Source organism: Neolamprologus brichardi, chromosome 16, assembly GCF_056152115.1.
Source record: "Neolamprologus brichardi isolate AB-2024 chromosome 16, ASM5615211v1, whole genome shotgun sequence".
Lineage (NCBI taxonomy): Eukaryota > Metazoa > Chordata > Actinopteri > Cichliformes > Cichlidae > Neolamprologus > Neolamprologus brichardi.
Window position 1 is genome coordinate 27,604,107 of NC_142119.1, and position 27,016 is coordinate 27,631,122.

General features: G+C 38.8%; 2 protein-coding genes across 7 annotated transcripts in view; one reads left to right on the forward strand and one right to left on the reverse strand.

Moving 5' to 3' along the window:
• ptprna (protein tyrosine phosphatase receptor type Na) lies at positions 1-22,037 on the forward strand. Of its 2 annotated transcripts, none has more exons than XM_087830161.1 (24): positions 1-422; positions 3,521-3,571; positions 8,212-8,322; positions 8,554-8,659; positions 8,749-8,896; positions 9,035-9,230; positions 9,458-9,610; positions 11,361-11,498; positions 11,614-11,648; positions 11,738-11,979; positions 12,239-12,325; positions 12,447-12,526; positions 12,917-12,981; positions 14,576-14,785; positions 15,019-15,282; positions 15,383-15,530; positions 15,674-15,747; positions 16,128-16,205; positions 16,392-16,511; positions 18,928-19,094; positions 19,854-19,907; positions 20,063-20,127; positions 20,793-20,866; positions 20,977-22,037. In XM_087830161.1, exons 1-24 carry the CDS (start codon positions 347-349, stop codon positions 21,046-21,048), a joined length of 2,814 nt encoding a protein of 937 aa, XP_087686287.1. In that variant the 5' UTR covers positions 1-346; the 3' UTR covers positions 21,049-22,037. The 2 variants fall into 2 exon arrangements, with proteins under 2 accessions (XP_087686287.1, XP_087686288.1); XM_087830162.1 differs by having other exon boundaries at positions 15,067-15,282.
• dnajb2 (DnaJ heat shock protein family (Hsp40) member B2) overlaps positions 9,555-27,016 on the reverse strand; it is a 23,755-nt gene continuing 6,293 nt past the window's right edge. For 2 of the 5 annotated variants that reach the window (XM_087830164.1, XM_087830163.1), the window contains one exon: positions 23,827-26,642. In XM_087830164.1, the coding sequence (XP_087686290.1) occupies positions 26,032-26,642 (611 nt within the window). In that variant the 3' untranslated portion in view covers positions 23,827-26,031. Of the gene's footprint in view, positions 9,599-22,700; positions 23,200-23,826; positions 26,643-27,016 lie in introns of those variants that run through there. The other 3 variants (XM_087830167.1, XM_087830166.1, XM_087830165.1) reach the window with 3 other exon arrangements.

Here is a 27,016-nt window from a genome sequence, read left to right on the forward strand (position 1 = left end):
TGCAGGTCGAGCTCCTGTATGGAAGAGAGCTCCCTGTTTCTACAGATTCTACGCTATTTCCGCAACTGTGCCGTCGTTGAGTCGATATACGTTGCATGTTAACAGTCTATCCCCGCGTCTCTCGATCTCTACGCCCCACCCAGTGACTGTGAAGAGTTACTTTTCTCTCCTATTTATTTTTTTATATTTTTCCCGTCACATGGGCATTTAGGGTTCAATGTGAGCTGTCGACTCCACACGGGCTCTTCCTTTTTATCAATATGGACGTTTAACAGAGTGGAAACGCAGAGGGACTCCGCATCTTTCTCTCTCCATCTCCTCCTCTGCTGTGAAGCTTCGCAAGATCATGCAACACCTTAAACCATGGCAAGCTCTGCTCCTTTTGACGGTGCTGTATCAATCAGGGACCTGTGATAAATACGGTAAGAAAATGATGGAAATGATAGTCGGAGTTTGATGTTAGCAGATGACTTTACCATAGTGTCACCTTTACCGTAGGATACTTTATCCTCTGTTTTTGGTTTTGTAATGAGTTCCTTTCTTTTATTATACTCTTCTTATCGTTCAACAACGGACTGAGAGATGGACTGTGTGTCTAAATACAGAGGATGTTTAATGAGATTAAACACGGGCAGAGGAGAGATGGAGGATGTGGGGAGTAACAGGGAAAACAAAACCGAGTCTTAGCAATGAGTCGTTTTTTGTTTTGTTTTTTGTTTGTTTTTTGTTTTTTTTTTTGGCTTGTGATGCATTAAGGGATCATTTTAGGGTACTATTACACATACAATACCACTCTGACGCTCCTTGTTGGGCTCAGTTTTTATTTGTTTGTTTTTTTTTTATTTACAGGCTTCCAAGAGAGACAAGACAGTAGGGAGCCGCCAAATCCACTTGTTAATGAATAACTAGTGTGTGTAGGCTCTACAAAACATGATGAAAAGTAAACAGCAGGGGTATATACATGTACATCACTAAACTAACTAATATGACCAAAAAACCCCCACCTAATTCAAGCTCAATAAATATTTTGATTACTGGGCTGAAACGTGAAACCAATTAAACATTCCCACTCAGTAGAAATGATCGTGACATTAGTAATAGTCCCTGTCATTTCTATAACAATGCTGGGAATACAGGTTCAGCTTTATTATTTCAAACTGACGGCAGCTGGGTTGGGTTATGAGCTTAGTTCTTTTAGTAGATTGATGCATTGTGTGTGTAACATGAGCAGGTTGAGATTTGTGATGCACGCAGTGAATTCAGGGAGTAATTCAGAATTAAGCTGAAAAAAACAACTGTTTTCTCTCTCTCTCTCTCTCTCTCTCTCTCTCTCTCTCTCTTCCTCTTCATCTTTCTGGTGTGGTCTTCTTTGGCAACAAACACAAGAGCAACCCAGAAACAGTTTGTGACAATTTAATGATAAACATGATGGCAGGACAGAGCTACTTACCTAAAAAAGCTCTATAAAATAAAATGTAAAAAATCAACACAAAATGTTGGTGTGTTAGTTCTTGCTTTTGAAAATATCATTAAAAAGAATAATATGAATTGTAAAACCCATAGAATAATAAGAAAGCGCATAAACTAAAAGAACAAGGAGAAGCCGTGCAGCTCAAATTTCAGCACCATGGAGAGAAACCAGTAACCACTGTTGCTTCCCTTTGTCCATTCATCCGATAGCACCTCTTCTTTCCTCCCATCTCTCTTCTTTCACACTTTCATTTGATGAACAATCCATCCATATGTCTGACTGTCCATCCTCTCACAGACCATATGATGCTCAGTGTCTGAGGCGCTCCGCTCAGTTTTTTCTCTGATGGCCTGACAAAACAAACACTGTTTGATAGGTCAGGTTTCCTCAGAAAAGCTAATGGATTTACTGGGATCTTTGTGATACATTTTTTGATACATTTGTGATACATTACGATAACATTATAATCACTATGAAAAGGATATGTCTGATATTTTTGTAATACTTACTCCTAATCTGTTGATGTGAGGAAGCTGACTTACTGTACCTGCCTGCAGAAAGTTTTACAGTGAAAACATAATAGTAGCAATAGCAAATACATTTAACGATAACGATATCTTGTTCAGATATTGAAGGTCTTCCTCTGTGCTGTGTTATAAACCAGAGTGTACAGGTACTATGCAATAAAAAATAAATAAATGTTTTTTTTATCTATTGGGGGTTTTTTTTTGGTTTGGGTTTTAATTTGGGTATTTACTTTCAGTTATGATGATGTGTATGTCAGTCCTTCTGCAAGCCCCTGCAATTACACAGATACTTTTTATTCAGTGAGTGTTGCACATGTATATTTTTATTTTTGCCAAAGCTTACTTCAGGTAGTAACCACCATCTCTCTTCCGGTGGGTATGTTGACGTCAGTGCAACGCAAACACATCTTTGGCTTATTGTTTGTGGAAGAAATCCGGTTTGCATTCACAGTTGTAAGATTTTGCTTCACTAATGCCACTCATGAAAAGAAAGTTTCAGGGTTTCTCAGCAATACAAAATCCATGCACTGTGTGTTTGCAGTGTGTCTGTTTCTAAGCGGTGAGTCATTTTTAGGTACTGCGTCATTTCAATAAAAGGTAGAGAAAATAGTTCTCATTCTTTGCTCTCTACTCGAGTTTGAGTTTAACCAGCCAGCTAGATTACTGACATATTTGAGATATAGTTTTGCATGTACACACTCTGTCTCACACATCTACTTAGAATTATTTTGTTTTATTTTATTGATTTTTATTTATTGTCTGGTACATGGAAAGGGATCCAAGCATTGACGTAGAAGAGAAAAGACAGAAAGCTGGGGCGAGTTATCTCTTATCGCATATTCTGCTGGGTTATAGTCCTCTCTATCGCCAGTCACCTGCTCTTTCCCACATTGCCGTGCCCTCCAAGGTCTTACTCACTGACCTAAAAAAAAGAAATAGTGTAAAATCTACAAATGAATTACAGTAAAATACCCCAAAATATATAAGGAGAGCATTGTTATTTGCACCCATGTTCAATCACAGTGTCATCTGTTAACAAATATGCATTTTATACCTGCAAAATTTAAAGGTCACAAACATTTTGTCTTCAGCCATGCTTATCAAATGCATTTGTTCAAACACAGATATCATTTCAACTGTGTCATTTCATCAGAAAATGCAAATAATAACACAGTACAGTCATAAAGTTTTAGCCATTTATTTTTTGGGTTAACTGGGTTAAGGGGGTGACTAAAATGCCATTATATAAGAGGCTCATTCTTATGTAAATAATAATTGCATTTACTTGTATTGACATCTGTAACATTTGTATATAAAAGGCAAGGTGACGATAGTGGGTGATTGTGTTATGGTTGCCACTGAGCAAGACGTTTCTCATTAAAATGAATAAGCCCAGGTTAAGCTCACTTTGTCTCATTTCCGCCCTCTGAATGTGCGTTTAAGGCAGTCGTTTCCATGGAAATTACTGTAAAAGATTTTACTCTGGGTGCTTGTTAGCCTTCTCTTTGTGTTTCTGTCTCAGGTTGCCTGTTTGAGCGAAAACTGTGCACTAGGGATCAGTTCTGCTCAGATGGTGAGTACGCCACACACACGTGCACACACAATCAAACACAATGTTCTTGAACTTGTTAAACTTTTAAGACAGAATGCTTTCTTAATCCTTCTGTAACACTGCACCATACTAAATTATTAGCCCTCGATACTAGGCGTACACAGATCCTAACACAAAGGCTGTGCATAGATACATACAAACACAAGTCAAGGATTTTTGCTCTCTCTGCCTTATTTACCACAGATTCTCAGTCACCTGCCCCTCTCCTTTTCCTCATTTTAAGCCCCACCCCTGCCCCCTGTCTCCATAGCAACACTGACATCACATCGAGGTCGACACCCCCACAGTTGTTGTGCTAATACAGTGATGAGTCACTGACACACACACTTACGTCCTTCCCCGTGGAAGCTTCACTTACGCAAACGCACAATCATTGGACAGAATACTAAGTGGATGAGCTGCCAAGGAGCAGACACAGAGACAGATATCAGCGTGTCTGACAACACTGGGAGAAAAACAATCCAAGTGGATGAAATGTGCCCCTTTTTTCTTTTTTCCTGTTGATCTCTGTACCACCTCAAGAACCTACTAAGCAAAATAAGCTGTAAACTGTCTGTGTTTGTCAGACCCCAACAAAGATTAAATGACCTAATTTTTGGTCAGCACTGCTCCTGTAACACTTAACTAAATGTTTAACACATAAAGAATAACAGCAACTGTGTTGAGTTGATGAAGACAACGAGGAGCAATAATAAAATAATTTAAAAAAAAAACATTAGGGCTGTATAAAGGTGTGTCCTCATTAATTGAAGCAACACATCTTCTCTGTTTGTGTTCAGAATAAAGGACTTGGATGACATTTTTCATATGCTGGTGAATTTTTAGTTAACTGCTAACCTTGTAGTAGCCATAATGCCCTATTATTTATTTTTTTATTTATTTGACCTTCTAATGTACAGTCCACACAGGCTTCGTTGTAGTTATATGGGCCTAGCAGTTTTTGTTCATCATTGAGACTTTGATATTTTATACTCGGTTCAGTCACTAATAATGTTTTCAATAATTTCTGTGATTACAAAGGTACTGAACTCTCAGAATAAATTAAAAAAATAAGGTTTGCATTCTCTAACTTAACTTAAATAACTACAAGATTTGTTATTGTGCCTTTTCAAAAACTAAACAGAACAAATAATTTAATGATCTGCAAAATGTTGTTTATTGTTTCAACCCAACAGTAATCAAAGACTTATGGGCTTAATCTATGATGTCCTCCGAGGTTTCACCAAGGCTTCATTGCATCCACATTCACCCATTGAGCAGTAATTACTCCAATAATGTCTGCTCATTGTAAAACAGTCCTTTATATGGTTGCAGTAAATCTAAAATCTTCATGAATTATTGTAGTGGAGTCCCCTTTTCACCTTCAGTACTGCTGTGTGCCTACCGTGAAAAGGAACAATGATTGTATTGTACTGCATTCTTTTTAGTGTGTTTAATGAAATACATAACTCCCTTCAGATCTTTGAGTTTGTGTCTGTGACAGGATGAAAAAGCTGCTTTATTCTGCATGCATTTGCAAGAAGTAGTGGAGTGTGCAGTGACACATTTTGCTCTGCACGATCCAAGTTTTTATGCTGAGGCCTGTAGTTTTTACTCATGACAGTCTCTTCCAGAAAGAAGTGTTTGTAGGTTTACTGATGATCCCTATGATTCTCACTCCCCCCCACCCCCTCAGTTGCTAGTCTGTTTATCATATTGTGATGGTTCAGTTACTCTAGTAGCTTATGCTGTTGGAAGCATTATCAGTGTAATGTAGGAAGCATGTTAAACCCTCTTCTATATATAGTAACCTGACCTTGCATCTTTGCTGGTTAATGTGTAACAACACAAGTCTACTGAGGACGGTTTAGAGGTTTCCTATGTTATATATGGTGCTATAAATGACCAGATGATAGGGCTGAGCTTATGCTTTTACACATATGGGTAGGGTCAAATTATTAAATCATTACTTCATCTGGCTGTTTTTTCCTGTTTTATTGTACATTATTTTACATTATTTACCTGGGATGAAAACTGCATGAGACGAAACTGCTGTTGCGGGTTTACTGTTAGTTGGACAAGTACAAGTTGTAGGTTACCAAATATATTATACTGGGACTGTTTCCAAACAAGTGGACTGGTACTTATGTGGTTCTTTTCTATGCTATTTGAGCGCTCAGAGTGCAGAGTGTTAATATTGCTGTGTTGCTGTTAAGGTAGCGATAAATCCAACGTGACTGATAAATGTATTAATGTTTTACAGCTTGATTGTTACTATGCATACTTTTGTTCCAAGAATATAAATGATTAATACATGTTTTAATCACAGTTAATATATCTGGGGGAGTATGTTTTTAAATGAGATCATTTATCTTGAATGTTATATTTCTCATATTGTCTGATTCTTTTGGATAACAACACTGAAATCGATATCCTATGTTCCCTGCAGAAAAAAAATGACATTTACTGAAATAACCCGAGCTCTCAGAATAGCCCCAGTCCAATCAAGCCATCCAGTTTGATGGCTTCTCTTCATTTGTCTTCAATTCTGCCTTTCTGTCATCGGTCCATTCACCAGGAATAATAACAGCTTTATAGTCTACTAGTACAATAAACTGCCCGGATGACCCTTCATCAACATTAACAAATTTGTAATTTGATGATGCGTTTTACAATCATTAGCATGAGATATGTATTTATATGATTGTTTTTCTTTAGTGGTCTTGGTGGGGAAACATATACAAGTTTGTATCTTTATTTCTTTATAAGAATTTTTAAATTCTGTATCTTTCATAAGATTGTAAATTTCTTTGGTAAAATTGTGACACAGCACAAGGCTTAGGCTATTCTTATCATATGAAACATTTTCTGCAAAAAAGTAAACTAAATAAACATAATATAATGTGTGTATATATATATATATATATATATATATATATATATATATATATATATATATATATATATATATATATATATATATATTACCATAGTGTTAATGTTAAAATAGAGTGAAAGGTCTCGTAGTAAAAGTCTTACAATTCTCTTGGTTTTTGCCATCCAACTTCACTAATTCACAGCATTTTTAGCTGCTCTGATGTCAACCTTAACTCAAAGTGTTGTTTTGGCTTGAATCATAGATTATAATGACTGTGTAGGTATCATTTCTTTACCTTTAGTGACTGTTTCTTAAATCAATAACAAGCTGGAACTGAATTCATGTTTTCTTTTTGGGCAAAACAACCATCTTTTAAATCAATACCTGACCTGACATAGTGCATGTGTAACACTTTCTACACTGCTCCTGAGTTTTCAGTTGAAAAAATAAAAGCTGGGCTGTTTCATACAAAATGTGTGGCTATAAAAACACCTTAATCCTCTCTAATCTGTTCACTAAAACAATTCACTATCTCAGTGTGGCAAAGTGGGTTGTGTGAGATTTAGCTGGTGTAGTGGCTGTGGTGACTCATCAGTGCACCAGTTAAAGCATAGCCTGCTCGGTTTTATCTTTATTCCCATCACATAGCATTTCAGCAATCTAGGTCCTAATTCACTGAGTATACAGATTAGAAACACAAGCCTTCTATATCTGATTTAGACTTTTCACAGTGTTTCATTTGCAATAAACTCACCCAAGTGAGTTAGATGCTTACAAAAGTGAGCATACACTTTTTTAAGCACTGATTCCAGACCTTTTCCATATAACCCAAACAGTTTTTTTATTATTTATACGAGCAATTCCTATTGCATTGCACTGATTACCTAAGTGCAAGTGCAGCAAATACTAACTTTGTTAAGATCCCAGTAATTTATCGCTGAAGAGCAGATCCATGATGATGCATGCGGTTTATGATAACAAAGAGAGAAAACTGTCCACAGGTGATCCTGAGAATATGCTATTAATATTTCTGTTGCCATGAAGGTACCTGCAAGTTAGCGACTTCAGTTTTTCAAAAGCACTTACACACACAGATGGCGACAGGAACTCTTCAAAAGGATTGTGACAAGTGTGTGGGCTGAACTTCAAAACTATGACTCACTGCTGTGGGCTAGTGTAGTGTGGGCCACCATATGAATTACAGCTATGACTAAATAACCTCCAAAGCAGTGTTAGTGGAACCATTTGTATTGAAATGTATATGGTTAAATTACAAAAAGCACAAAAAACTGAACTTCGCTTGATGTTTTATGAAATAACAGGATCATTCTCAGAGGCTTACTGAGATATAAAAAATATAATAGCTTCTCTAATATGGCAATGTCTTTGTTATGAGGGGAATTTCTCCTGAGGGCCTTTTTTAACACAGCAGACATTTTGAATGAGGAAAAATGTTAATGATTGCTCCCTTCTGTTCAAGCGTTGCACTCTGCCCTTTTTGTCATAACTGTAAGCAGACATGTCAGTATGCCAGTGATTGTGTAGCACAACGGGGGTCTGGAGACACAGCTGACACAGCCACATAAAAAGTCAGCCAAATTTTGTTACTTACACCTGTTGATTTCCTGCTGCATTGTGAAATCACTGTCAGCTTAGTTGTTGTATCCTGGACCAGGACTTGAGAGGCTGCCCTTGGCAAATTTGGGGTTACATATTTACATCCGTATTCATGTGTGTATTTCAGATGGGTTGTTTGGTCAGTGTCGAACCTCTAAGCAGGACCAGGTCCAGTACCAGGTGTCAGTTCCTGTTCTGAAGAGGATGCAAGAAGTTCTAAAACAGCTCATGCTAGAAGGTGAGACTGAACATAATAGAGAGCTAAAAGTGTTAAAGTGAATACCCACATGCCTTTAAATAGCTGCAATAAAACAAAAAAGTGCTTTATTCATTCATAATGTCAGCAAAGAGCATTGATATCAGTGCCCCTTTTTTCTGTATGTATTTCTGTAATCTGTACACACACCTTAGTCTTGCACTTTTACTAACAGCTATTTTTTTTAAATGTATTTTCCATCTGTGTGTGCAGGGCTGTCATGGCAGGATGACATCACCCAATATATTTTGTCAAAGGAGCTGAAAAGAGTTCCTCATACCACACTTCCCTCAAAGCCAAACACCTCATCCTTGTCTCAGCAAGTACACTTTAGTTATTTTGAAATTGACAGAGAAAGAAATTGTATATTTATATAACAGATTTAGTCGATTCTTTCTTGGTCGCCAGGTCCAAACAGCCCTCCTCCCACCACCAAAGTTCAAAATCAGCGTCTGCTTCTCCTAGTGGCAAATATGTGGACTACATGATTGTTGAGCCGCCTCAGTCCCCACTGCGCATCCAAACAGCATCTATGGACCCATACGCGTACCTCCAGGTATGAAAACACACACTGTGATTCACACTTCATGAGCAGGTGTATCCAAAATTTTGCATATAAGTGTAACACACATAATAATGTGCCACAGTATACATCTGGTATAACAGGTATTATGTACTGTCTCTGCTAACACAGCATAGGTACCAAGACGAAGTAGAGAGATCTCTCATGGGTTCAGCAGGTGCTTATGCCCGCCCTTCTTTGAGGTCCCAGACCAACCAGAGAGAGCGTGATCGTGACAGGCAGCTGCTGCTGGAAGCTCTGTCTCTTTACCTGGCATCTGCACAGCCGTCTTACCGCCACAGAGGAGCTCCTTCCGTGGTTCCTGCAGGTAATTTTTTTTTAAACATAATTACTTTTTTTCATAACAATTTTTTTAAACTAATTCAACACTAAGATAAATAGATATTTAAAAAATATTTAAATGCATACACTTAAATATATATAAACAAACTATTCAGTCTCAGTTTCTCATGCAGAAAATATCCATAGACATAAAAAAAAAAAGATAGAATCACAAACAATGATGTTTCCCGCTGTACCTGCTTTCATGAGCAGGTCTGCCTTATTATGAGGACTTGGAACTGGATATACCAGTGGACTATGTGGAAGATTACACCCTACAGGAGAGGCTTGGTACTGCAGGCAGGCAGCAACCCTTGCAGAATAAGAAAGTTCTTCAGGACTATAGCACACTGTCTGGGAATAATGGTGAGAAAAAGGAACGCAAGCATAAATATATACAGCATAAACATAATGACACACATAGTTAAACTACAGATGCACATACATAATCTGCCTATACAGTGGGGCAAAAAAGTATTTAGTCAGCCACCGATTGTGCAAGTTCCCCCACTTAAAATGATGACAGAGGTCAGTAATTTGCACCAGAGGTACACTTCAACTGTGAGAGACAGAATGTGAAAAAAAAAATCCATGAATTCACATGGTAGGATTTGTAAAGAATTTATTCGTAAATCAGGGTGGAAAATAAGTATTTGGTCAATAACAAAAATACAACTCAATACTTTGTAACATAACCTTTGTTGGCAATAACAGAGGTCAAACGTTTACTATAGGTCTTTACCAGGTTTGCACACACAGTAGCTGGTATTTTGGCCCATTCCTCCATGCAGATCTTCTCAAGAGCAGTGATGTTTTGGGGCTGTCGCCGAGCAACACGGACTTTCAACTCCCGCCACAGATTTTCTATGGGGTTGAGGTCTGGACACTGGCTAGGCCACTCCAGGACTTTCAAATGCTTCTTACGGAGCCACTCCTTTGTTGCCCGGGCGGTGTGTTTTGGATCATTGTCATGTTGGAAGACCCAGCCTCGTTTCATCTTCAAAGTTCTCACTGATGGAAGGAGGTTTTGGCTCAAAATCTCACGATACTTGGCCCCATTCATTCTGTCCTTAACACGGATCAGTCGTCCTGTCCCCTTGGCAGAAAAACAGCCCCATAGCATGATGTTTCCACCCCCATGCTTCACAGTAGGTATGGTGTTCTTGGGATGCAACTCAGTATTCTTCTTCCTCCAAACACGACGAGTTGAGTTTATACCAAAAAGTTCTACTTTGGTTTCATCTGACCACATGACATTCTCCCAATCCTCTGCTGTATCATCCATGTGCTCTCTGGCAAACTTCAGACGGGCCTGGACATGCACTGGCTTCAGCAGCGGAACACGTCTGGCACTGCGGGATTTGATTCCCTGCCGTTGTAGTGTGTTACTGATGGTGACCTTTGTTACTTTGGTCCCAGCTCTCCCAGGTCATTCAACAGGTCCCCCCGTGTGGTTCTGGGATCTTTGCTCACCGTTCTCATGATCATTTTGACCCCACGGGATGAGATCTTGCGTGGAGCCCCAGATCGAGGGAGATTATCAGTGGTCTTGTATGTCTTCCATTTTCTGATGATTGCTCCCACAGTTGATTTTTTCACACCAAGCTGCTTGCCTATTGTAGATTCACTCTTCCCAGTCTGGTGCAGGTCTACAATTCTTTTCCTGGTGTCCTTCGAAAGCTCTTTGGTCTTGGCCATGGCGGAGTTTGGAGTCTGACTGGTTGAGGCTGTGGACAGGTGTCTTTTATACAGATGATGAGGTCAAACAGGTGCCATTCATACAGGTAACGAGTGGGGGACAGAAAAGCTTCTTACAGAAGACGTTACAGGTCTGTGAGAGCCAGGGATTTTCCTTGTTTGAGGTGACCAAATACTTATTTTCCACCCTGATTTACGAATAAATTCTTTACAAATCCTACCATGTGAATTCATGGATTTTTTTTTCACATTCTGTCTCTCACAGTTGAAGTGTACCTCTGGTGCAAATTACTGACCTCTGTCATCATTTTAAGTGGGGGAACTTGCACAATCGGTGGCTGACTAAATACTTTTTTGCCCCACTGTATGTTTGAAAAATGATTAGTGCAAAAATAACAGTAATCCCATCCTGTGTTAGATGACTTGCTCCAAAGGATGTCGGCTGTCTTGCAGAAGTACAGAGTCGATCCAAGAGACCTCAGTCAGGAGCAGCTCTACAAGCTAGCTCTCACACTGCTGCAGCATCAGGGCAAAACTGGCACACCCCCCCAACTTGGTAATAAACCAAAACAAAAAAAAAATTCCCAATTTCTTAAATATAGAAATATCCTACAATTTCCAGCATTTTTAATTTAGTATTTGTGTAAAACAGATTTTCTCTGTATTCATAGATCCAGTCGAAAAAGACCTCAACACCCTCAAGGAAGTATGTTAGCATCTACTAATAGCAGTCATAAAAAATGTGATCATAGGTTCTTACATAGGCGTGTTTTCTCCTCTCCCCCTTATATGCAGTTGTTAAAAACAGACAGCATTTCCAATAAGCCAGAGAAGCCTGTTCCTGTTGCCCCTGTCCCCTCCACTCCCTCAGTTCAAGCTACACCTTCATCCAAGAGTTCCAGCCTCCCCCCGTCTGCCTCTCAGCCTCCGCAGGCTGCTCCCGCTGAAGCTGGACTAGATTTTAAGGGACAGGGGCTGCCAGTAGTGGAGAGCACAGGGGCCAAAGAGGAGTATGGGTACATTGTCACCAATCAGAGGTCAGCATTTGATCTATTTTAACACTCAGTTCTTCGGTTCATAGTAAACACATCTAAAACATGAAAAAAAAACTTTGTTTGAGTTACTAATGATTTGTTTATTGTAGTGATGCTTTAATAAACGCTGTCTAATTATAGCCTGTTGTGTAATGTTAATAGTCATTTATTTAAAAGTAAAAAGCAGAAAACTTATTTATTTATAAAATTTATTAAAAATTTGTGTTTACAGCAAAATTAATGATGTTTGTTTCATTCGTAGTCCCCTGAGTCTGTACGATGGAGTCAAGATGTTGGAGCTGCTGGCTGATAAAATACACTTGACAACAAGCAGCTTCATCAACATTAGGTAGCACTGTAGTTGTATCTTAGATGCTTTAGAGACAGTTAGTTTGTTGTACTCTTCATTCCTGTATTTTTGCAGTTTTTGGCGATCCAACATGTGTGTCCTTGTGTTTATGTGTTGCCAGCGTTGTCGGTCCTGCACTGACTTTCCGTATCCGACAGAATGAGCACAACATGACGGCGGCAGAGGTGGCTGCTAAAGCCGGTAAGGCTCAAAAACACAGATTTGCATTTATCCACATACTGTACATATGTTAAACACAATTTCACCATAAGGCTAAAAAAGACCATATGGCTCAAAATATACGTTCCCAATCTTTGGATTCATCCCCACTGAAACACTAAGAAGAGTACAAGACAAAACAGCATTAGAAATGAAAAAAAGTGAAGAGTTTACCTTTCTATATTACATTAGGAATGTTTTTGTTTGGTAGACTTATACATACTATAGGCATTTCTTTTCCATGAACCGTTTGCCTCATGGAGAACTGAAATGTTGTAAATAAATGTGTTTTTGTCAGGTTGTATGCAAGAGTCGGTTTACAGTGTTAGACCCGATATTAAAAGGCCTGTGTTGTTTTTTTTACTCCAACAGTATCTGAAAAGAATTTCCTGGAGTCTGAGACGGGTCTGAAGATTGTACAGACTGGTGTGGGAGAGGTATTTGTTTTACACACAAACATTTTTCATCTTTTTTGTTAACATTTTCGCGCTAATTTAATCACAGTGTACTGTGTGTCTTTATTTGCGCTTATCTTTTGTGGCTTTGTTTAGTACTGATACTATGACATGAATGAAATGTATAGCTAAGAAAGTGCTGAGGATGGGCTATGCTAGGCTGCTCAGTGGGAATAACTTGATCACTTTTATTACTTTTAGCGATTAAGTAACCTTTGTTAACACCATCACTACACTTGTGCTGTATACAACTCTTTTTTCGTGTGTGTAAATTTTAGTTGCCAGAACCAATAAGTGAGGCAACACATCCTAACAACCAGCATTTCACTTGTTGCCATGGAGTTCCATCTCCCCCCCACCTCACCCCTACAGAGGCTTCCAGATCCCAGGTGCTATGGCAACAGTCACCAATGTCATTAACCTCATTATTCACCGTTTCACATAAACAGCTTGATTCCTAGCCTGTGAATCGTCACTTATGTGTCAGTCTTTATGTGTAATTGATCATTATTTCCAAAATGTGCATGTAGATTGAATATAAGGATGACACACACACACACACACACAGGCATGCACACACACAGATTGCTTTCAGGGCTACAGTGATAATATCACAGTCGTGCTGCCAGCATCTGTGTATCTGATACTGATGTGATCAAATGGCACAAGCTGATGCTTTTTTCTCACTAGACGTGTGTGTGTGTTATTAATTTATTCAAATGATGTTGTCCCCCCCCAAAAAAAGATAAAAAAAATACTGCATTTCTAAATTACTGTATGCTGTTTTCATTGGTTTTATGTAAATTTTGTAAACTACGACAAAGGACAATTACTTTGCATTTTTAATCACACAATATCTCAGTGCTGGTAGTGTTTGTCAGTAAACGATGATATACTGTAAAGTTAGGACAAAGTAAAGATACTGTACTACCTCTGTCTCTTTGGTTACCGCTGTGCACTTCCCTTCTGGCTTTTGATTTTCTTCAAATTTAACTTGTCCTTTCAAGGTTGGTTGGTTTATTTATTAATTTTTATTTGTTTTTCCTTGGATTGACATTTCAATTTCACCGCTGTGAAACAGCCACAGCATTAAGCTGGCAAAGCAGAGCTGGTAACGTCTGTTGTATGTGGGTAGCATGGGGAAAATTGTTTGTAAATAAAGATCAAGTTGAAGAATAGGTGGAATGACACTTGGGGGCAGACTATACCTCATAGCACTGATACATGGCATGTTGTATAAGATGGTTGGCTGATCTCCTGGAGCCTCAGCTGTCTTTTTAATGATTTCTGGGGCGCAACACCTTGACCTTTCAGACCTCTGTCTTTTAAACTTAGCTCAGCAGCTCACTGGGCACACGTTGCTGTCAAGTGCAGTTACAGAGAAGCAATTCTGTTGGTAAAAGGAAATGAGTGGCCTTTGAATTGCAGTAGTGAGGGTGGATTTGCTGGAGCGCCTTAGTTTGGGTTGACCGTTGATGCGCATGTTAAAAAATGGAGATAGCAGCCTGTTTTCTTTGTGTTCCTGCCCACTTGTCTATATCTTACTCACTGCTCTTTATGATCATCCTTTTTCTAGAGGACAGATGCGCGGGGTCTCCCTCAGGTAACCAGGGTTTCCCAGGGCTCCAGTGGGACAGTTATCACCCTTGTTTCCATGGCAGTTGTTGGAGGTGTGCTGGTATTGGCCATGGCCGTAGCTTGTCTCAGGCACTATGCTCAGCAAGTGAACAATGGCAAGCTTGGCCTGGGACCAGAGGGAGGTGCAGAAACTCACTTTGACTACCAGGTAAGGCTACATAAGGGATCTGGTCAAAATCCCTTACATACAAGTGTCCTTTAGTGCTATTTGATGCATTTTCATCATTATGTATTTTCCCGGTGTTGAGGTGTTATAATGGATGGAAAAGCAGAAAAAGGCAGATAATTAAAAGCATCGAGAATAGCTCTTAAGTCAGGCAGTTAATTGCGTGCAGTTTATGCATTAAATGCCTAAAGTAATGCAGTTTTCCATCTGTTCAGGAGCTATGTCGGCAGCACATGGCATCTAAATCCTCCCTGTGCCGCCAGGACTGTGTGGGAGTGAGCAGCAGCATCTCTGGACCTGCTGTAAGCACGGGTGCAGGTGGACGGAGGGGTACAGATACATCCCGTGTCAGCAGCGTTTCCTCCCAGTTCAGTGATGGTCCCCAGCACAGCCCATCCTCCACCCACAGCTCCACCCCGTCCTGGAGCGAGGAGCCTGCCCAGTCTAACATGGACATCTCCACCGGTCACATGATACTAGTGAGTGAGAAACAGTCAGCGTGGAGAGTAAATGTACTACAGATTGGTGAAAGGTATTCTCTGCTCTTTGTTTATTTCTTGTGTCCCGTCTCTTCCTCAGGCGTATATGGAGGATCACCTGCGTAATAAGGACCGTCTCCAGAAGGAGTGGGAGGCCTTGTGTTCCTATCAGGCGGAACCCAGTTCACTAGCTGTGGCTCAGTCTGCAGACAACATGGACAAAAACAGACATGCTGAAGCCCTCCCCTGTTAGTTCATTAACATTTAACACTTTTTATAATTTCTATATTTTGTACATTTTCATGGAAAGTATTTAATTGAAAGTCTCACCAACCTTTAACCTAAACCTTTAGCATAATTAAAGCCCAAACACCTTCTTTTTTTCTTCCAGATGATCACTCTCGTGTGAAACTGAAGACTGATGTAAACCCCAATAAACAAGATTATGTCAATGCCAGCATCATTGTAAGAATCCCTCATGTCAAATAAAACATATATAAAATATGACATAGTTATTCAGTTAGGTATAAATTTGTGTAATACTCTGTTGCTGGATAGATGACTTTATAAAGAAAGGAGTCATTGTTTGGATGTAAGGAAACACTTTGAAGCATAATTATTTGGATGTGTTGTATGAGAACATACAACACATCTATCTGCAGCTCAATCAGGATACACCGTGACATATTTTTCTCTCTTGATATCGAGAGAAATTAAGAAATACTTAATTTGTAACCAAATCTTAATATTATAATTTTATGAAAATGTAAATTGCATCTGGACTTTCTAATACTCATATTCTGTGCATGGATTTTAAGAGACTCTTTTTCCTTTTCAATCATCAGTTTGATCATGATCCTCGCCAACCATCTTACATTGCCACACAGGGACCTCTTCCCCATACTGTTGCTGATTTCTGGCAGGTTGGTGCAGTCTCCCCTTTGCTTCTTTCCCTCATCACTCTGTCTTCCTCCCATTTCTATGAATTTGTAATATATTCAGTGCAAAAGACAGTAAAGCAGTGCATATTTTACAGCCATATATCGAGTCTTCTTAAAGTGACATTAAGATGTGTGTTTGTGTATGTGCTTGCTCTGTTCAACCTTTAGATGGTGTGGGAGAACGGCTGCACAGTGATTGTTATGATGACAGCTTTGGTGGAGGACGGAGAGAAGCAGTGTGAACGATACTGGCCTGACGAGGGCTCGTCACTCTACCACATCTATGAGGTTAATTTCCTGTTTAACTTTGAGCTTTCTCGCGTAGTGCAGAAGATAACATTACAAGTGTACGTCCACAAGTGATCACCCAAAAATTGGCACATATCTGCTTCTGTCACTGTCATTTTCTTTGTATAAAGCCTGTTAGCTAATTGATGTCTTAAGATGGTGGCTGTTTTCAAGATGGCTGTCCACACAGGCAAGAAAATATGCATATTTTTATATAACGTAAACTAGACATGTCATTCCTGAATGATCATAGTGTCAAATTTTACAAGTTTCACAAAAATGAAGTCTGAAAACTACTTTTCAGCTCAACCTCATGTGTCTGAATTTAGTTGTTTTTACTGTATTAATATTACTGATCTGAAATCACACAAACTTAAAATCCTAGTTGTATTTTTTTACTGTAAAAAAACACAGACATGTTGAGTAAATTAAACTTGAAATGCAAATATAAATTGTACATTTTAAAAAAAATTATGCACACATTTTGTAAACATATACAACTATTTATCTAAAAATGCAGTCAATACACCTGCCGTTTTTTTTTTATTTTGTACAGCCACTTAAAAATATTACTCTAACTAAAATGAGAGAACAATCAGGTCTTGCAGTAAGATGCCCCACAAATTATGTTTTCCACAGGGAAAAACCTGCAGGCCTGACAACAGGAGGTGTATCACTCCGCTGGTTTTCCACTTAGTGACAGTGTTTACATTGCAAATGTGCCTTTGTGACATTCATTAGTGCCCTCGCTGACACACAAAACAAAACAATGACTACACAACAGACTAACTACACAAGACAACACAACACACTAACTGTACACTCCACACTAAACGTCAGAAATGTCCCACTTCTAAAAACTCGCTCTCTCTCTCACTCGCTCGCTCTGTCTCGCTGCCGTTACCATCACTCCCAAAACGTTCCCCTCTTCCTAAACAACCAAATCCCACGTGTTGACTTTTTTTTTAAATTGGTCGAAGAAAACAAAAATGTAACGACAGTATTTAGGAAAAAGCATGGCTTATATATACAAATATTTTTTTATCATAACTCTGGATTTACTGGGCTGTAATTAAAATGTAAAAACTTTGAAGTCCAAACATTCAACGCGGGCTCAAAAACTCAGCACGGCTGCAGCTTGTTGCTGTGTCAGCTTAAATCAGTCATGTGATTTGGAGGTGCAGCGTGTCCGTGTCCGTGGACCCCCAGACGGGTAACAACATTCACCTTCATTACATTTCCAGAGTGCAACAACCAACCACCTGAAATCTGTGAATCTGTGAAATCTGAAATTCCCATGGTGTTGTTCAAAATGTGCTCTGACACAATCATAAGCATCGCTTGCTACTGAAAACAAGAAAAAAGCCAGTCTGCGCTATGGGCTGAACCATTTGTTAATAGTGGAGGGGGGGTAACACTATGCAATATATTCAGTTTTAGCATTTATGCTCACTGTTAACTGTAACTACACTTAAAGTGTTAATCTAAGTGTTAATCTATAATCTATCTTATTTTAATAAACAACACTGTCATATGCAAAACTAGGGTGGCACTTGAGGTGGCAAGAGATCATTTTAGGGTGGCACTTGCCACCCCATGCCACCCTTTTAGATCCGCCCCTGCTTAGACATGAAACTAAACCCCAAATGCCCCCGGTGCCTACATCGAGCTTTGCATGAGTGTTAAAAATGTGTTTCTGGAGAAACAAATCATTCACCATGGAGTAAAGGAGAGGGCAGAACTCAGAGAGCAATAACTTTATATACTTGATATCGTACTTGGATTAGTCATTTTATTTAGCCAATACAACAAATATCTGGGTAACCCCACAGCAAGAGGGTTCTGGGTTTGAACTCCTCCAAAGAACTGCTTGTCAGGTTAACTGGTGATACTTAAGTGGCTGTTGGTGTGACCTAACGTTATCTGTCTGCTAGCATGTTAGAAAAATAACTGGTTTACATTACATTTTGACCTACCTATAGCGAAAAGCATATAAATCAAAGTGAAACTTGAAAAGAAGGCAGTGGTTGAAATGATGTAATAAAACAGCGATATTTGCACGATTGTTTCAACACTCGTGGAAAAGATTCCTTGATTAGCCCTGCTGTTTTTGTTCAAAATATATGACAAAAAACGATGAGTCATAGAGAATACAATGAATAAAGCTGATTAGACTTAGATTCACTGTGCCTTGTTTATACTAAAGTTATTTTCACAGCAAGTAAGTAAGTACACAGTATATATAACCTTTTTTTCTCCTGGAAGTTTACCTGATTAAACGCTTGCAAGCTGAATCTCTGTATATTTAAATTTTAAATAATTCAAAAGATTTATGACTCGTATTTTTTACCCCTTTTCCCTGCATCCAACCCCTCCCTCTCTTCTTTCCTCACCACTGTGTCTTTGTGTATGTCAGGTGAACCTGGTGTCAGAACACATCTGGTGCAAGGACTTCCTGGTGCGTAGCTTCTACCTGAAAAATGTCCAGACGCAGGAGACACGTACCTTGACCCAGTTTCACCTGCTGAGCTGGCCAGCTGATGGCATCCCCACCTCCACACGACCACTGCTTGACTTCCGCAGGTAAGAAACTATCCACAAACATGCACGCAGACTGCCCTTCTTTATACAAAAGCATACAAATAAATATATGTATAAACACTTGAAATACCAGTAGTCACATTGGTGGATTTGAATCCCGCTGATCGCCTTCATGTCCATCTCTTTTCTGTTTTCCATCCTCCCTGCCATTTGTAAGTGTATATGATCACTTTCCGTGTAATTCATTTCAAGCTTAATCCATCATCGTTGACACTCTCTCTCTCCCTCTACCCCAGTGTGCAGGTTGACAGGTTTGTATTTTAACATCTCCCAGTGTCATTTTTGTGGTTTGCAGCTAGTACTCTGGCTCCAGTTGCATAGTCATAAAAATGAGCATTGGCAGGTGTGACTGGCTACTGCAAGAGGGACAGTGAATCTGTGGCTTCCTCTCCACTTATTCTATCCTGTTTTCACCATCTCACTGTCCTCCACACCCTCATGCAGTATCTAATTTTCCCATCCAGTCAAATTTCCAGCTATTCCTGATCTCATTTTATTTACCTGTCACATGCAGTTATTCCATTCCTTGTATTTCCAACATGGTCACTTACTTTGTTTTCACTGTGATATTCCACAAATACTCAAAGCAGACTTTGCCATTTCTGTATTAATAATAAGATGTTATTATTTTATTGTGAAAAGGTCAGTTGTAACCTTTACCATAAATATTTTATAACCAAGCACATTTTCCTGTCATTTGTCTTTTTCTTTCTTTTCTCTCCCTGATTTTTACTTTTTCAGGAAGGTGAATAAATGCTACAGAGGTCGTTCCTGTCCAATCATCGTTCACTGCGGGTAAGACTGAAAGGAAGATACTCTGGTGTTTGTAGGATCACAGATTTCTGTGGAACAACAGAAATCGCAGATATACATGTGAATTTTCTGCTTAAAGGGTATTTTAAAGAAAAATACTTTGTAAGATCATGTTTGCGTTTCTGTCACTCCCACAGTGATGGCACTGGCAGGACTGGCACGTATATCCTTATTGACATGGTGCTGAACCGCATGGCCAAGGGTGAGTCAGTTAAAACAAAAACATAACCCAGAAACATTACATCCATACCTAATCTTTATGACTTACAGCCCACAGATGATGCAGTGAAAGATTTTGAGAAGTCAAATCTTTAATTGGTCTGAGTCATATTACAGTTGCATTTCCTATCAACTACAGCAGAGGGTGCTATAGTATCAAGCTGCTTGTTGAAGGAAATTAGGCACTGGTAGTTCAGACTATATTTTAATAATTACAAACTTAATCATATGTGCATACTTTTGCAGTATTTCTGCTGAGTGGTTTAGCAGCTTAACTGGAATCTTGTAGAAAGAGTCAGGAAACTTGAAATGCAATCAAATCACATCTATACCATTCAAAGTCTTATTTTACTGAAACTAATTTCAGCTGGGTTGCATTTTCTTTTTCCTTTTTTTTTCTTGCAGTTGTCAGAATCTGTTTTTGTTTATCAGACATGGTTGCTGTCTGTTTAGACTTCAACCTCAAATGAGACATTGACCTTTTCACTGTCTCTTGTCAGTTCTATCACAATAGTTCTTCACAAATAACCTCAACAGATCAATTTTGTGAATTTTCTACATCCATATCATCTGAAAATAGCAGATTTAGATTGATGGGGATCAGAAAAAAACTATTAGTGATGCTGCTACTATTCTTGATGACATTAGGAGTGAAGGAGATCGACATTGCAGCCACACTGGAGCACATCAGAGACCAGAGACCTGGCCTAGTCCACACCAAGGTACATACCGTCCATTGTTTGCGTGCATATTTTTTTCAGTATATTTTTTTCTAGTCTTCAGATTGTGCATCATTACCCAAATGCCTCACTTCCCTGCTCTTCCTAATTAGGACCAGTTTGAGTTTGCCCTGACGGCGGTAGCTGAGGAGGTGAATGCCATTTTGAAAGCCCTGCCACAGTGAGATGCAGCTGCTGATGGATACAATGACATGCAGACACAAAAGAATACACGCTCCAGTGGACACACTTGTATGATTCAGTCATGTATGATCATTACTGTACATAAAAATCTGCTTGGCCACAGTGGAGCTATTATTGCTCTTGCTTTTTTCCCTGCTGACTCATTGTCTGGGTGTTCAAAACATTTTGGAATCAAATTTTATTTTGAGGATTTTTTTTCCAGGAAGCAAAAGGAAAGAGACTCAAAGTTCTTTCCAATTAGAGCAAGATTCGATTTTTCTGTTAGTATCTTAAGTTTCTAATTACACATGGAGGCGGTTATCAGTCGGGAATTTAACAGAAAACCTTGGTGCCTGTGTGAATCCAGATGAATATGAGATAAGCTTGGTCATGCTGTCAGACAGAATAGTTATCTTACACTCATCTGATTAAATTGTTACTGGACATTATTACCTCAAATGATCAGCCAACATAAAAAGAATTTATGACCAACACAGGGTTTGTATTGGCTGCTCTGGTGAACATATAAATTGGGCCAAAGTTATAATACTGTCAAACCTCCTGTCAAAACGTATCAAATATTTATGACTGCCATCCCAGTTAAACATGGTGTGGTTGTTCTCCGATGTAACTTTGAATGTGTTGTTATTCGTGTCCATTTGATTACTGTATTCTTTTGTCGAGTGTGTTTTTATTTCTGAGGCGTGTCTTTTTTGCCTTGAAAACATGATCGTTTGCTTTCAGCGCTGGTCGTTTCGTAATGGATGTTCGACTTGACCATGAACTACCTTCTCGCCGTCTCCCTTTCTGCACACAAAGCAACTTTGCGTTCTTCTATTGTCTTACTCAGTGTACGACCTTGTGATTCGTGTAAATAATTCATTCTGATGATTGTGTTTATTTCATGTAGCAGACCGACAGAAAATATCTATAAAAATGTATTTTTGACTTGACCTAAATAAATTTGTGATGTGATGCAGCAGAAAACAAACTCAAATGCCTTCAGTGTTCTCTGTTTTCTGGATTGCTGATTCTACCATGACTGCAAGATAGCCACTGTGATATAATCCATCATCAAGCACCATAATGAAGCCTTGAGCATCTTGACTCACTAACTTGGCTTTTGGAAACAAGATGTGATGAGCTAGAGTGATCTGAGTGAGAAACCAAGGGCCCACCCTACCACCCTACAGTATAGAAGCCTGCTTTATCCCTTTTTTAACATCAACGGACACCATTAACACTTGAAACTAGCAATTCAGATCATTAGAAAAGTTCTTACTATGGTCGCAAATTATAGGAGCAGTATGGTCATTTTCTCAAAGACATCAATACAATTGGACATTTTTCTATTAAACCAGAGGTGTCACTCCCTCCTGGCAATTATAAAGAATGCAGTTTGTGTTGCACTTTACTTTTTTAACCCTAAGCTACATCTAAATTTTATATATCTTCTTCTTTGGGTTAAAGGGTTTTTTATCTTATAACAACGAGGAGGCACAGCATTTTATCAATGCTTCACACATTTGCTTTTTAACGCTCCAAAGCAGTTAAAGATGAACGTATTACAATTTTTTACCTCAACTTTATGGTTTTATCCTAACTGTTAGACAGCCTTAATCTTGCCACAAAGACGCTACCACAAACTGAGAAAAAAAGCCAGCAGGAAAATCTTTATTTTCTCTGCTTCATGTGTTTTACAAGAACTTTCTTTTTGCTTTGTGCACTGTTTTCATATTTATTAGAAACATGATGATTTGATGAAGAGATGATTGTAACTACTGTACCTCCTTAGAGTTTTCAGTCTTTTGTTCCACAATGAGCTATATACACACATGCACTCAGAGACACAAACATATTAAATACATATATCTTATAAGTGTCATTCAGCAGGTAGGAGCCATGGTGGGCAGAGATAGAAAAGTGCATTGTGGGATATAATCTTTGACCTGTAAGAATAGATGTACAAGGACAGGTTATACTTAATCAGATATGCAAGTAGGCATCATCTGATATCATCTACTTGGAGTTTAGGGGGCAGGAGAAGGAATGGGTGCCTCAGATTCACACTGGTTCTTTACCTCAGGGCAGGGCAAGGGCACAGAGCAGCGTGAGCCAATCAGGTTAGGTTGTGAAGGCCTCGAAGTCTGAGTCTGAAACAGGAAGCATGAATCGTAAGAGAAACGAACAAGTATTCAAACTTATGTCCCAACAATATGATACTAGATGTGTTTGCTACATAACAGATGAAAAGTAACGTGTATGTGATCCAGCACATTTAAACATTAACGCCAACAAGACTGAATAACCTGATCCAAGGAAGTCGTAAGTGCAGATAAACTAAATTAAAAATACAATAAAATAAAAACACACAACAGTCTATGGGACTTAATTACTGTTTTAGTTTAAAACACAATGACTAATGATGCCCTTGCCCCTGTTACATATCTTATCACAAATGGTGCATTATGCCACTCGCATAATAAGGGCTATACTGAAAATATAAGCTCCTGATCTGAACTTAATCAAGACACACAGAAACAGTTAACCACATACATGTGCAGTTTCCAAATCAGTAAAAGCAGGAAGTAGTTTTTAATGCATGATTCTGTTGTCTTATAATGTTTAAGGGCCCTGAGAACTGAAAATAATCCTTCAGATTTCCATGACTATATAATTATCAAACAGTTATCATACTGTATCATCATTTTGCACTAGCATGAATTAAATTAGTGGAAAATACGTGGCTGCCATATTCTAAAAAAATAAAATATTCCAAATTATCTTGTGGCACAATCTTTATTCGTTAATTCCTTTTTAACAATGTGAAAATAAAAAGAACATCAACATGTGAGTAATCAGTAACAATTAATACAGGCTGATATATTTATTAAAGTTTTCATTTGCCTATTTCACTTTTAGTTTTCGCCAGTGCTGAGAGCTATACTTTCAAGTGAAAACAAAACTCGTGCAATCTATGATGAATGAGGCACTCGTGAAAAATATGTGTCAATATAAATTACAAACATAAAGCATAAAACACACCAGGGCAAAGGGACACTGCCTGTAATTAGAAACTCATTGAGACAGGCATGTGTCTTTTTTTAATGCATATTACAACATAACACTGGCAGCAGTAATTATTTTAACATCTGCATGATTTGGCACCAGCATGATTTTCTTTTGCTTTCAGCTTTGCCCGGCAGCAACAACCACATTTAAAACATTTCTTAGTGTTGCATTAAAACATTGGCAGTATCTTCATGTTACTTGAGATCTACGAAAAAGGCATATTTGAGTTTTATCCATGAGTTCCAACACTAACTATTTTCAGTGACTCCATCCTGTGACTGTCTCACAGACACAAACATGCAGCCCAGCAAAATCAATATTTGCGGGACATGAGCTGGATAAACTATTTCAGTTACCATTCACATTAAACCCAACTTTAGTAGCAGCTGACTGATTGTCTAACTGAAATTTAATTGTAGAAAACTAGTCTGTTTATTCCTATTTACTTTTGTCTACTTTCATTAATTATTAAGACATATAATTTAATCAAAAAAATATTTAAGCCTGAAAGCTGGGAAGCTGTGTAGGAGGGAAAGTCATCAAAGTCACCCCTAAAGTACAGTGTTTGTAATTTTGCACACAAGGGAGCTCATCTGGAGTTGGCTGAGGTTTAATATTTCGCTCAGGGAGCATGTAAACAAATGTTCTTTGATCATTTAGCTATTATACATCCTGTAACCGGATGCAATAATATAAACTTTTTAAAAAAGGACAGGTAACACACTGCCGTCACAATCATTGTCACTTTCTTCTTCCTCCAATCACTTGACAACACTCTCAGTCACATCTACTGCAGGAGGACCAAGGAGAATCCAAAAACTGATTTATCTTTTTAATTTGTTTATAAAGCTTGGCACGTTTGCATCGATAATGTAAGAATAGCAAACACATAAGTAGTTAACATGTACAAAGACTTAACAATCATTATTTGTAGCTGTTTCAGTCACAATACTGTGATTTGTCCTTTAACTTAATAAAGTGCCCTCCCCAAACTATAATCTAAAATCTGATTACAATTTTAATGCTATTTGGGTAAAAGTGCAGGACCAACATATGATAAACTTGGATTTAATGATACACGAGCTCCTCCCTACTTCAACTTTCCAACAACAAGATAGTCAAAGTGTGTGAGCATGTGCTTCACCTAACTACTTATTGCTTCATACTTATTCTGGACATCATAACAAGCTGACTGAGAAACACTGGTTTATGTGGCAACCTGGAAATAAACCACAAAAGGTTCTGTGGGCTACCTTTGATTTTCGTGCGGCACAGTTGTGCAACATTCCCACTGCCAGAGTCTGAATGAGAAAATTCTATGGCAAGGTCTCAGCTGACTCAAACACAGAAAGAGCTACACAGGACGACATGCACACACAAACACCACCGCACACACTCAATTTTAGACCTTCACTGACATAATGTATTCTGAAAAAACTTACACAAACTTCAAAATTCCCAAATATATTCCTAACTCCAGGTTTGGCTTTAAACCTAAACTCAAACCTTAAATTCTAAAAGGCATTTCAAGCTTTGTTTTTAGAGTTACTTAAACTGGTCCTCACACAAGACTCAATTGAAGCCATATACACAACAGATCTAAATCATCACTTAATTCCAATTCATCAGTCTATGCAAATATCTGGCAAATTCGCGTTCACAAGCAATCCTCCACACCAGCTTGCACCCAAATGCAAAAACAATTTAAATGTCTGTGATAATGTAGAAACGTAACCACAAATCTTATCTTTAGTGTGTTCCTTTGGAGGAATGTGAAGCCTTGTCATCAGTATAGGCACTGTCTCAAATAAAGATCTGCTCAATTCACATTACATTAGAGCTGGCTGAAGGCAAAACACTGAGGTCAGTATAATAAGGCAACCCAAAGAAGGTAAACCTACATAAACACATCATTAGGAGACAACACACCCACACTTCTTTTTCTTTTTCACGCTGCAATCACTTTTTATCACAGGTTTAAACTTCTCCTCACTGCACTGGCTTAGGGGTGTAGTGCTGGCAGTTGTGGATGACTCAGGGGAGAAGCCTGGCTCCACTGTACCCTTTGCTACACTTTTGCATCCATCTCCAGCCACTGAACCCAATTTTATCTCTTTACAGTTCTGCCCTGCAACAACCTCTTCCCTGCTCTGTACATTCAAATGTTTTGCCTTAGCAATCCCGCCATCTAAACGGCCCCTAGTTTTGTCACTGACAGCTCTGCCCCCACCCCGAGCACCTGATATGTAGTCGTTAGCAGCAGCTCTCTGCTGGGCTTCCATTTCTGACAGGCTGCATGCCAAAGCCATCTGTAGGTCTTCATCTTCCTCATCATCCTCACTGCCTCCCGCAACCCCGTAGTGGTAGAATGGGGCCGAGCTAAATGAACGATGCGTGGGTGAAGTGTAAGGGCTCAGGCGGGACCTGTGTGACTCAGCGGTTTTGTTCTGGAGTCGTGGCTTCGGAGTGGCCTGCTCCTCTCGTCGGCTCAGCTCCAGAGCAAGGGCCATTTCATCTTCCACACCTTCGATCAAAACAAAAACAACAAGACAGCTGTCTCACTGCACAATCAACACAAAGCAAAAACCTTAGACATACAGAAAAACACATAACCAAGCAAAAACTTCAGGTCAAGCGGTAATACAAAAACTAAAGCCAAGGTATATATAGTTAAACAAACTAAACCAATAACTAAAACTATGTGAAAAACATTTCCGCAGACTAAAAAAAACATGATTAAGGCTTTAAAAGAAAAAATAAAACTAACTGAAATTATTTTGTGAAAAATATCAAGCAAATATCCTTAGTATTTGTTAAACTTGTAAAATTACATTCATCAGTGCTGATGAGGCACTGATGAATTTGTTTATTGAGACTTCGGATGTCTACAAGACTAAG